The following is an 11,590-nucleotide window of genomic DNA, read 5'->3' on the forward strand; positions in this document are numbered from 1 at the left end:
AGAGAGAGAGAGAGAGAGAGAGAGAGAGAGAGAGAGAGAGAGAGAGAGAGGGAAGGAGGAGGAAGAGAGAGAGAAGGAGTTTTAATTGAATTTTCCAAACATGAATAGTTTTCTGTTTTGCACTTTGATTTTCTCTCTCTCTCTCTCTCTCTCTCTCTCTCTCTCTCTTTCTCCTTTCCTTTTTTACCTCTCTCTCATTCTCAACCTTCTTTTTTGCTCTTTCTCTCTCTCTCTCTCTCATTCTCGCTCTTTTTTTATCTCTCTCTTCTTTCTTGCTCTTTTGTCTCTCTCTCTCCCTCGTTTCAATGCCTTGCTCTACATTCCAAACTTTTAGCACACAGAAAAAAGCAATACCTACCTAGATACCTAAGAATGACTTCTTATCCAGTATTTTAGTGAATGAATTTGAAGAATGTTTATCTTTTATCTCACAGCTGAGATTCAAACCCACGACCACCAGTTTATCAAATGAGAACTTTTGAGATCGGTGTATTGCTTTCGAATTACAAAAAAAGTAAATATGTTAACAGAGAATGGTGCTATTTCTTCTTCTTCTTCTTCTTTTCAGGATTGGAGGGTGAATCCCATGGATGCCCAGACACGATATCTGGGCTCCCTCTATATCCAATATATGCATTGGTAGACCTTATAATTGGCATTGAGTAGTTATTATGTACATGCAACTCTGCGCCAACGCTTCAATTTACAGCATGCAACAATACTTTCAACCTTTGAACTTACAAATCATATTTACACGTATAGGTTGAATAATTTATTTCAAATTGTAAGTAGGTAGTAGGTACCTTGGTACCTGTTACCTATCTTTTTACTTTCCTTATCCTATAAGGAAGGAAAGTAATGTAATCGGGTCAAATTTTCGATGGTGATTTTTTAGTGCCAAAACACGTTTTGAGGTCCCTAGGGCCTAAATCCAAAGTTTCAGCCATTGGACCGTGTGTGTGTCTGTCTGTAAACAAAATATCTCGAGAACGGTATAAAAGCTAGAGACTTGAAATTTGGTATGTAGGTGTCAAATGTGACAAAGATGCGACACAAAACTTTTGGTTAGGATCGGTGCAACGCTTGGCAATTTGACCGCTTTTTGGCGGTTTTAGATGTAATTTAACAATATCTCGGGAACGGTATAAGCTAGAGACTTGAAATTTGATATGTTTCATTTTTCAAATTTTATTTGAGGAATTACCTATATACCTTTTTTTTTTGAACTATTAAATTTTTTGATTAAAACTCAATCGTGGTCTTTCTCTGACTCTATCCGAGGGTTCAATTTAGGAGGGACAATTTTTACTACCTACCTAGTTGGTAGAGTAAAAAAGGGTCTTCGTCTACTAAAAGTGCCTAATCATCATAAATATCGAAGGACTCATTCGTATTGTCTAGTAAGTTAATGATATACCGTCAAGATTGGCTCAATTTCGCTAGAAATGGACTTGGAATCTTCTTCAATTGACCCCTCCAATTTTACACAGACCAATGTCTCTGTTTCGCTAGAAATGGACTGTTGAGAATCGAACCTTAAGTGCCAATGCCTGAGCAACAGCACTACTGTGGGAGTTTCGTTTTGTTCAAAAACATAAAATGCTTTAATTATGCAACATTTATGCTGAATCCTCTCCCACATTTTCCCCCCAAAAAATCCCAAGGTCATCAAAGAGGCACACAACTCTCTGTTGCTCTTGACACGGGGAGAATTTATGATTGTGCCCCCCTTCCTCGCATGGTGGTTTTCGACAATTTTTTGGCTGTTTTCAGCTATACCGACTAAATGGTTAGAGATATTGTAAAAGTTAGGGTAGAAGATTATTAGATAATTAGAACACCCAAATAAGCATAATTCAATAGGATAAGGAAAGTCGTGTGATGCTCACACCAGATTTTTTTTTGTAATCGTAATACTTTATTTGAATTCGAAATAACAAAGTGAACTTTGAACTTTAGTGCTAAAGCTGTAGATTATCGTGATAAAAAGAAGAAAGGAAAAAACTATAAAAGAGATAATGAACGTAGGTACGTTTATGACTACAATTTTTGAATAGCACTGGTTTGCTAGCAGTCTTTAAGCCCTTTCTTTAGATGAAATTGGATTTGTGCCCCCCTTCCTCGCACAATGCTTCCCCCAAAATACCCCCGGACCATCTCCTAATACCCCCAGATGATTCATAGGTTGAATTTTGCAGGCGAGAGGGTCGTTATGGTATATTCAGAAACAAAGCAGCTAACTCAATGTGTTAAGAAGAAAGAAGCCACCATCAGTCTTTTATGTGTCGCTTCTTTAGACAGTAAAAAAAGGTATCCTTTGTCTCAAAATTTAATGCCTTACCTACTTCTCGAAATTTAGACAGTTTCTCCCCTCTCTCACTTCATCCATTTTTTAATTTTTTTTTATTTTTGGACATTTTAAATCTTAAACCCATTTTATTACCTAAAATAATAGCGTTCTTCTCCTTGCCATCTAGTAAGTCTCCGCCAGTAGGTACATACCTACTCTAAAAGTCTAAACAAACAACTTGTCCTTTACCTAGAATTGCTTTTAAATAACGACTGAGAAAAAAAGACTGTAATTCGTAGGGCGCGATTAGAACGAATTCAAAGGATTTTTTTTTTTTTTTTTTTTTTTTTCAGGGAAGGGGAAAGAATTTAAGACAGTAAAAAAGGTATCTTTTGTCTCAAAATTTAATGCCTTACCTTCTTCTCGAAATTTAGACAGTTTCTCCCCTCTCTCACTTCATCCATTTTTTTTTCTTTTTATTTTTGGACATTTTAAATCTTAAACCCATTTTATTACCTAAAATAATAGCGTTCTTCTCCTTGCCATCTAGTAAGTCTCCGTTAGTAGGTAGGTACACACCTACTCTAAAAGTCTAAACAAACAACTTGTCCTTTACCTAGAATTACTTTTAAATAAAGACTAAAAAAAAAAAAATGACTGTAATTCGTAGGGCGCGATTAGAACGAATTCAAAGGATTTTTTTTTTTTTTTTTTTTTTTTTTTTTAGGGGAAACTTTTTTTTTTACTTTCTTTTTTTTTTTTTTTTTTTTTTTTTTTTTTTTTCAGGGAAGCCATTACTTTACGACTCTGCTTGTTAGTCTCCCGCGATAGCTGTGAAGATATCCATGATACTGATCACAGTCCCGGACACCATGATGAAGATCCCGAACACAATGAGGGCAATATCCTTGATCAGAATCCAGCCGAGGGGGCCAAAGCTGACCTTCTCATGTCTGAGAACCAGGATGTGAATAGCGGCTGGGAATATGATGCCGAGACTGGCCAGACAGAATGCGCCGAACAGGGAGATGAGGAGATCCAAGTGAGGAATCACCAAGGCGAACGCCCCTGCAGAAGTGAGGAGGATTTTGTTTGGTGATATCGGTGGAACAAGTCGTCTCGGAAAAGTCTGCTACACTTGTTACCAAATGTCTCCCAACTTGGGATTGTGATTGTTGGGTGTGTATGCAACGATTTATGGGGAGACATGTAGTAATGTAAGTACTGGGATTAAGCTTGTTCCACCTCAATGACCCTAAAGAAAAATTGTCTGACAAGGATAAGAATCATTCCTCAATTAAAACACCAAGAAAACTTTTAGAAAAAGCTGGACTGATACTACCAACCCTTTAGTGGACCATGATGAGAGGTTGGTGTAATTCCATCGAAACTTGAAGGTGGCTTTAACACTGATTAATCTTAAGCTGTGTCCCCATATAGTTGCCGGCCAATCGATGTCGATTGACGATTTGAATCTATCTTGTCGAGGCAATGTGGACGGTTTCAGTCGCCATCGACGGCCGTTGACCATGTTTGGAAACAGCCTCTTTAGTGGCGTAAAGTACTCTACTTACATGTTATGAGTACGATAACCTCTCGGAAAACATACTCCACAATGAGTTTCTTCTTTTCCGAATATTCGAGTAATCTACTTACATGTTATGAGTACGATAACCTCTCGGAAAACATACTCCACAATGAGTTTCTTCTTTTCCGAATATTCGACCATGTGCTGTTTGATGTAGTTCATCCAGAGAAGTTCCAGAGGGACAAAGTTCTGAAGAGGATACGAGAAGAAGATGACGAAAGCGTAGAGGAGCTTGACTATTTGAGCCATTCTGGAATAAAATTAGGGAGGAACAACCAGGTGTGTGTCAGTTTTAACAAGACCTTTGAAAAAGTTTCCTACATTTTACAAGTCTTAAAATCGGTGGGAAAGTGCTGAAGAGATCCTCATCACTTATAATAATGCTTTCAGAAAGACAGTGATCAAACGAAGATCATTCATTCAGCAGACAAGGGAACATACCTTATTAGATTTATATAGTCGTTCCCCGAAAAGGGCATCTTCTGGCAATCGCTTCAATGTATAAAAAAAGAAAATAATCTACTAACCGATCCGGAAAGTGGTAAAGCATACACTAGTTTTTCGTTATGGGGTTAGGTATCATGTTATATCGTTATCGGAAGGCCACGTCAGTCTTCTCGACAATAATTCGTTGGATTCTGTCACCCAATGGGTTCCATCCACATCACTTACATCTGATCCTCAGCAATGTTCAGTGTCATGGAGCCCTGTGCAGCGGTGCCATATTTCATATAGCCGCACATACCGGTAATGGCAAACAGCAGCGCTGTCAGGACGATTCCAACGTTAAAAACACCGATTGGCTGTCTGAACTTCTTTGGTTCCCTCATGTGATGCTCGATTTTGACAATCTGGAAGATATTTAAGGGTTACCTCAAATGTCAACCGTAGATAACGTTATGTAACCTCGTCAAGAACTGATGCATTCAACGCTCTTTTGGCGCTGTGCGCTGGCTTATCGAAATTTTTAAATCAGCACAACAGCCTTCGACCTTTTATTGTTTTCTCCCTATTTTCTTTGCAGCCCTTTCAGAAGCATTTTTTTTTTTTTTGCCTCAATTGACTACCTAAAGGCGAGACCAGAGAAGTGAGAATTCAACAATTTGTTTACAAGGGTTCCCACTCTCCGGAATTTTGTTCAAAGGCGTCACTCAAGGTACTGTATTAGGACCAAAAGGCACGTATTATATGATCAAAATGTTTCCTAAAGTAACTTAAAACTAGAATTAAAATAATAATTAGCTATCTATAGCTATACGTATAAAACAAGGTTTCCTTGTAGGGCTTGTAGACATTTTTATAAAGTCAAACTTAAGCTAACACTAGCGATGTATCCTCCGATAAATGAAATATGTATTTCATGACTTCTAGAAACTTCTCTTACTTTCTGGTTTGTTTGAAACTCCTGAATATTTGTGAAATGTCTGTCAATAACTAGTCACCCTGCTTGTTACTCAAACACTTATCATTTCTTTGTTTCTACATCATTTCTTTCTTTTATTTCTTCTTCATTTCTTTCTAAAGTGTTATGAATTGAATTCACATGGCACAAAACTAGCTGGCACTCACTGGTCCCACAGGACACTGTTAGCACATGAACGTCACCCTTCAAACAAACTACGACAGAACTTGTGTTTTGGGGTGAAAGTCTTCCTGAATGGCGGTGAAGATGTCCATCAGACTGATTACCGTTCCGGACACCATCACAAACAGGCCAAACGCGATGAGGAAAATGTCCTTGAACAGAACCCAATTGAGGAAGCCGAACCCAATCCGCTCATGTCTGAGAACCAGGATGTGAATAGTGGCCGGGAATATGATGCCGAGACTGGCCAGACAGAATGCGCCGAACAGGGAGATGAGGAGATCCAAGTGAGGAATCACCAAGGCGAACGCCCCTGCAGAAGTGAGGAGGATTTTGTTTGGTGATATCGGTGGAACAAGTCGTCTCGGAAAAGTCTGGTACACTTGTTACCAAATGTCTCCCAACTTGGGATTGTGATTGTTGGGTGTGTATGTAACGATTTATGGGGAGACATGTAGTAATGTAACTACTGGGATTAAGCTTGTTCCACCCCAATGACCCTAAAGAAAAATTGTCTGACAAGGATAAGAATCGTTCCTCAATCAAAACACCAAGAAAACTTTTAGAAAAAGCTGGACTGATACTACCAACCCTTTAGTGGACCATGATGAGAGGTTGGTGTAATTCCATCGAAACTTGAAGGTGGCTTTAACACTGAATAATCTTAAGCTGTGTCCCCACATAGTTGACGGCCAATCGATGTCGATCGACGATTTGAATCTATCTTGTCGAGGCAATGTGGACGGTTTCAGTCGCCATCGACGGCCGTTGACCATGTTTGGAAACAGCCTCTTTAGTGGCGTAAAGTACTCTACTTACATTTTCAGGTCTCTAGAGCCTAAATTCAAAGTTTCAGCCATTGATCCGTGTGTCTGTCCTTCTGTCTTTCCGTCTGTCTGTCCTTCTGTCTGTCATCAAATTTTCGATGGTCAGTTTTTAGTGACAAAACAGGTTTTGAGGTCTCTAGAGCCTAAATTCAAAGTTTCAGCCATTGATCCGTGTGTCTGTCCTTCTGTCTTTCCGTCTGTCTGTCCTTCTGTCTGTCTGTAAACAAAATATCTCGAAAACGGTAAGAGCTAGAGACTTGAAATTTGGCATGCAGATTTCAAATGTGACAAGGATGGGACACAAATTTTTTTGGTTAAGATCGGTGCAACGCTTGGCGGAATTTCAGCCGCTTTTTGGTGTAATTCAATGAGATCTTGGGAACGGTATGAGCTAGATACTTGAAATCTGGTAGGTATGTAGTCCACAAATGTGACAAATATGCAATACAAAACTTTTGGTTAAGATAGGTGCTGCGGTTGGTGGTATTTTGACCGCTTTTTGGCGGTTTTCAGCTATACTGACTAAACAGTTAGAGATTAGTAAAAGTTACAATGGATATAAGCATCATTCAATAGGATAAGGAAAGTCGTGTGATGTTCACAACAGATTTTTTTAACTTGACTTCGACTTGAACTACCAACCTCGGTAATCACTACTGAAGTTCATTTTACTTACAATTAAATGTACACAATGGGCCAGCAAAACTATGAGGAAGATGGTGCCAAAGAATCCCAGAAGCACACCAACAAAACTGAATCCATGGGGCATGGCCAGAATACCAGTGCGTGCGGTACTTGTTCAGAAGTCACGTCAATGGAAAACTGGTACAAAAAAGGCTGTCACAAATGACTTGTTATTTGTTATTAAAGGAAGGGGTTAGGTCAAACACAAAAAGAAGCTTTCTTTTTCATTATTGTGGCTACTGAATAATGACCTCAAGTGTCTTTTGGATTTCTTGAAATTATACCCGTTTGTACTGTTTGCAGTCAATTTTGACTAACTAATAACTGAAAATTCCGCAATATTAGACTATAGACCCGAAGTGTAATTCAGGTTCCAGTTAGTTCATAAACAGGTTAGGTATGTGACAGCTTACTTACCAACGTCCTTTAAACACTACAGCCACAAAACTGATAATTAGAAAAGAAAACTTGGTACATGTATTTTCGATTAAAAAATGGTTCTAAAATCAGTATTTTCATTACTCTTGGAACTGAAAATATTGTAGTTTCACAACAATGTTTGAAGATCGGAAAAGTTGGCTGAAAAAGCTGATGACTTTTTCGGACATTGAGGTTGACAGAGGCAGCCTAGTTAGCTTAGTTGGTAGTGCGTCTGCCTTGTAAGCACTAGGCCGTGGGTTCGATTGCCGCCCGGGGCTGATTTTATCCTGATGGGATAATGTTCGTTCTCGGAACGGTTGGCTTTCTCCTATCCTGCCTTCCTTCTCTCTTCGATTTCGGGACGATAAGACCATAGCAGTTACAGTTCCCTCTGTCAAACCTCTTAAAAAAAAGGTTGACAGATAATGATGGGATAATGTTCGTTCTCGGAACGGCTGGCTTTCTCCTGTCCTGCCTTCCTTCTCTCTTCGATTTCGGGACGATAAGACCATAGCAGTTACAGTTCCCTCTGTCAAACCTCTAAAAAAAAGGTTGACAGATAATGATGGGATAATGTTCGTTCTCGGAACGGCTGGCTTTCCTCCTATCCTGTCTACCTTCTTTCTTCGATTTCGAGACGATAAGACCCTAGTACAGTTCCCTCTGTCAAACCTCTTAAAAAAATGTTGACAGATAGTAGGAGACGGACTGTGGAAGTAGAGTTTTTTTTGATTTATTTTTGGTTCAACTGATTTGGATTGACTTTATTTGAATAGCACCTTTACAGGAAAAAAACGGATGATGTTCAAATCGTGGTTAGATCGCTAAATCTCGCTTTATGGACATGTCCTACCTACAAAAGGATCGATTCTTTTCAAGCAACCGGACAAAAAGATCAATGAATAGCACATTGCATACACACATATTTAGTAGGCATTCACACAAATTTTGCTTTTGAAATTTGAAACCCAACCTGACACGGTTATTCGCAGATTCTAAACGAATTTGTCTTTACAATGTTACCAGAACCACAAAAAACTGTCAACAAGCTATAAAAATCCTTAGATCCACAGCTACACAAATACTATCAATACCAGGAGGTTCTCTTTACTTTTACAATGTTACAATACCGAACAAAATGAGAACAACAAAATATGTACCTAAATAAGAGTATTATTTTACAAAACTTACTCAGGAAAAATAATACTTTATTAAAATTTTCAACAAAATTTGGTAACAAATGTAACAATAAATGAGTTACACAAACCTTACTCACTAAATCAACGCCTGGGTTACATAAAAAATGATTGTCTGGGCTCCGTTCCTAAAATCAAGATTAGTAACTCACTACAGAGTTTGCAATACTATGACGTCACAAGTTTTTTCTAGGTTTCTGGAACGGGGCCTGATCACTAAAAAGGGTAACGTCTTCTCGAGCAATAAGTATAAAATTTGATGTGCCTTTTATTACATTGGGTAAGATGGGTTTTCTCAGAAATTTAATGATTCCGAATTTTTTACTGTTTTCTCACCCCCAGCCCCATAGCTCTTACAAAGATCTCTCAACAGCCTTCGACCTTTTATTGTTTTCTCCCTATTTTCTTTGCAGCCCTTTCAGAAGCATTTTTTTTTTTTTTGCCTCAATTGACTACCTAAAGGCGAGACCAGAGAAGTGAGAATTCAACAATTTGTTTACAAGGGTTCCCACTCTCCGGAATTTTGTTCAAAGGCGTCACTCAAGGTACTGTATTAGGACCAAAAGGCACGTATTATATGATCAAAATGTTTCCTAAAGTAACTTAAAACTAGAATTAAAATAATAATTAGCTATCTATAGCTATACGTATAAAACAAGGTTTCCTTGTAGGGCTTGTAGACATTTTTATAAAGTCAAACTTAAGCTAACACTAGCGATGTATCCTCCGATAAATGAAATATGTATTTCATGACTTCTAGAAACTTCTCTTACTTTCTGGTTTGTTTGAAACTCCTGAATATTTGTGAAATGTCTGTCAATAACTAGTCACCCTGCTTGTTACTCAAACACTTATCATTTCTTTGTTTCTACATCATTTCTTTCTTTTATTTCTTCTTCATTTCTTTCTAGAGTGTTATGAATTGAATTCACATGGCACAAAACTAGCGGGCACTCACTGGTCCCACAGGACACTGTTAGCACATGAACGTCACCCTTCACGACAGAACTTGTGTTTTGGGGTGAAAGTCTTCCTGAATGGCGGTGAAGATGTCCATCAGACTGATTACCGTTCCGGACACCATCACCGAAGATTCTTTTCTAAATAATTATTCCGATAATTATTTGCATTTATTTTAATAGTAATAATAAAAGGTAAAAGGGACGGACTATTGTATTCGCTTCGGTGTCTGTCTGTCTGTTCCCATAGAAGGACGTCTGTCTCTAAACAAAATATCTCGAGAACGGTAAGAGCTAGCGACTTGAAATTTGGTATGTAGCTGTCAAATGTGACAAGGATGCGACACGAAACTTTTGGTTAAGATCGGTGCATTGGTTGGTGGCATTTTACCGATGTGACAAGGATGGGACACAAATTTTTTGGTTAAGATCGGTGCAACGCTCGGCGGAATTTCAGCCGCTTTTTGGTGTAATTCAATGAGATCTCGGGAACGGTATGAGCTAGATACTTGAAATTTGGTAGGTACGTAGTCCACAAATGTGACAAGGATGCAATACAAAACTTTTGGTTAAGATAGGTGCTGCGGTTGGTGGTATTTTGACCGCTTTTTGGCGGTTTTCAGCTATACTGACTAAAGGTTAAGATCGGTGCAACGCTCGGCGGAATTTCAGCCGCTTTTTGGTGTAATTCAATGAGATCTCGGGAACGGTATGAGCTAGATACTTGAAATTTGGTAGGTATGTAGTCCACAAATGTGACAAGGATGCAATACAAAACTTTTGGTTAATATAGGTGCTGCGGTTGGTGGTATTTTGACCGCTTTTTGGCGGTTTTCAGCTATACTGACTAAACGGTTAGAGATTAGTAAAAGTTACAATGGATGAACACCTAAATAAGCATCATTCAATAGGATAAGGAAGTCGTGTGATGTTCACAACAGATTTTTTTAACTTGACTTCGACTTGAACTACCAACCTCGATAACATGGACATGGACATGGGGTACATTGTGAAAGCTCTGACTAGACATAGACTAGGGATATTCAGAAGCCTCTTACTTGTTTAGCACTAATAGAAATGTATATGGTATACACTGACACCATCACAAACAGGCCAAACGCGATGAGGAAAATGTCCTTGAACAGAACCCAATTGAGGAAGCCGAACCCAATCCGCTCATGTCTGAGAACCAGGATGTGAATAGTGGCCGGGAATATGATGCCGAGACTGGCCAGACAGAATGCGCCGAACAGGGAAATGAGGAGATCCAAGTGAGGAATCACCATGGCGAACGCCCCTGGAAATGATTGTGAAGATGAAGTTCATTTTACTTACAATTAAATGTACACAATGGGCAAGCAAAACTATGAGGAAGATGGTGCCAAAGAATCCCAGAAGCACACCAACAAAACTGAATCCATGGGGCATGGCCAGAATACCAGTGCATTTTACTTACAATTAAATGTACACAATGGGCTAGCAAAACTATGAGGAAGATGGTGCCAAAGAATCCCAGAAGCACACCAACAAAACTGAATCCATGGGGCATGGCCAGAATACCAGTGCCTAGAGATCCTTTCATCAGATGGACGAATGCTTCGAATACCCTGAAATAAAATTAGGTCCAGTCGTATTTTCCTTTCGGATTTTCTCCTCTTCTGAAGATTGTTTCCCCTCTTTTAGTGTGATAGCGCCTGTACCAAACCAAATATTCGCCCACCTAAAAAACGTACCATTTATTGGCCCACCTACCCACATTTATTTTTCTAATTTTTAGTCCGTCCTTCCTTTATTATTACTAATAATAAAAGGTATAGTGGACGGACTATTGTATTCGCTTCGGTGTCTGTCTGTGTACCAAACCAAATATTCGCCCACCTCAAAAACGTACCATTTATTGGCCCACCTGCCCACATTTATTTTTCTAATTTTTGTTTTTATGACTACAATTTTTGAATAGCACTGGTTTGCTAGCAGTCTTTAAGCCCTTTCTTTATATGAAATTGGATCTTGAAAAAGTTCGTCCATTTCAGACTTATGT

At 38.8% G+C, this 11,590-nt stretch overlaps 2 protein-coding genes across 2 annotated transcripts; both read right to left on the reverse strand.

Annotated features, from left to right (window-relative positions):
* Positions 1-3,075: 3,075 nt before the first annotated feature.
* On the reverse strand, positions 3,076-4,736 carry LOC103517709 (proton-coupled amino acid transporter-like protein CG1139). Its single transcript, XM_026829707.1, has 3 exons — positions 4,551-4,736; positions 3,947-4,128; positions 3,076-3,358 (listed from the first exon to the last, which is right to left on the reverse strand). The coding sequence occupies exons 1-3, from the start codon at positions 4,706-4,708 to the stop codon at positions 3,105-3,107; spliced, it is 594 nt and encodes a 197-aa protein (XP_026685508.1). The 5' UTR covers positions 4,709-4,736; the 3' UTR covers positions 3,076-3,104.
* Positions 4,737-8,551: 3,815 nt separating this feature from the next.
* Positions 8,552-10,851, reverse strand: LOC108253489 (proton-coupled amino acid transporter-like protein pathetic). Its single transcript, XM_017447555.2, has 2 exons — positions 10,650-10,851; positions 8,552-9,671 (listed from the first exon to the last, which is right to left on the reverse strand). The coding sequence occupies exons 1-2, from the start codon at positions 10,833-10,835 to the stop codon at positions 9,588-9,590; spliced, it is 270 nt and encodes an 89-aa protein (XP_017303044.1). The 5' UTR covers positions 10,836-10,851; the 3' UTR covers positions 8,552-9,587.
* Positions 10,852-11,590: the final 739 nt, after the last annotated feature.

This window comes from Diaphorina citri, unplaced genomic scaffold, assembly GCF_000475195.1.
Source record: "Diaphorina citri unplaced genomic scaffold, Diaci psyllid genome assembly version 1.1 scaffold1934, whole genome shotgun sequence".
Lineage (NCBI taxonomy): Eukaryota > Metazoa > Arthropoda > Insecta > Hemiptera > Psyllidae > Diaphorina > Diaphorina citri.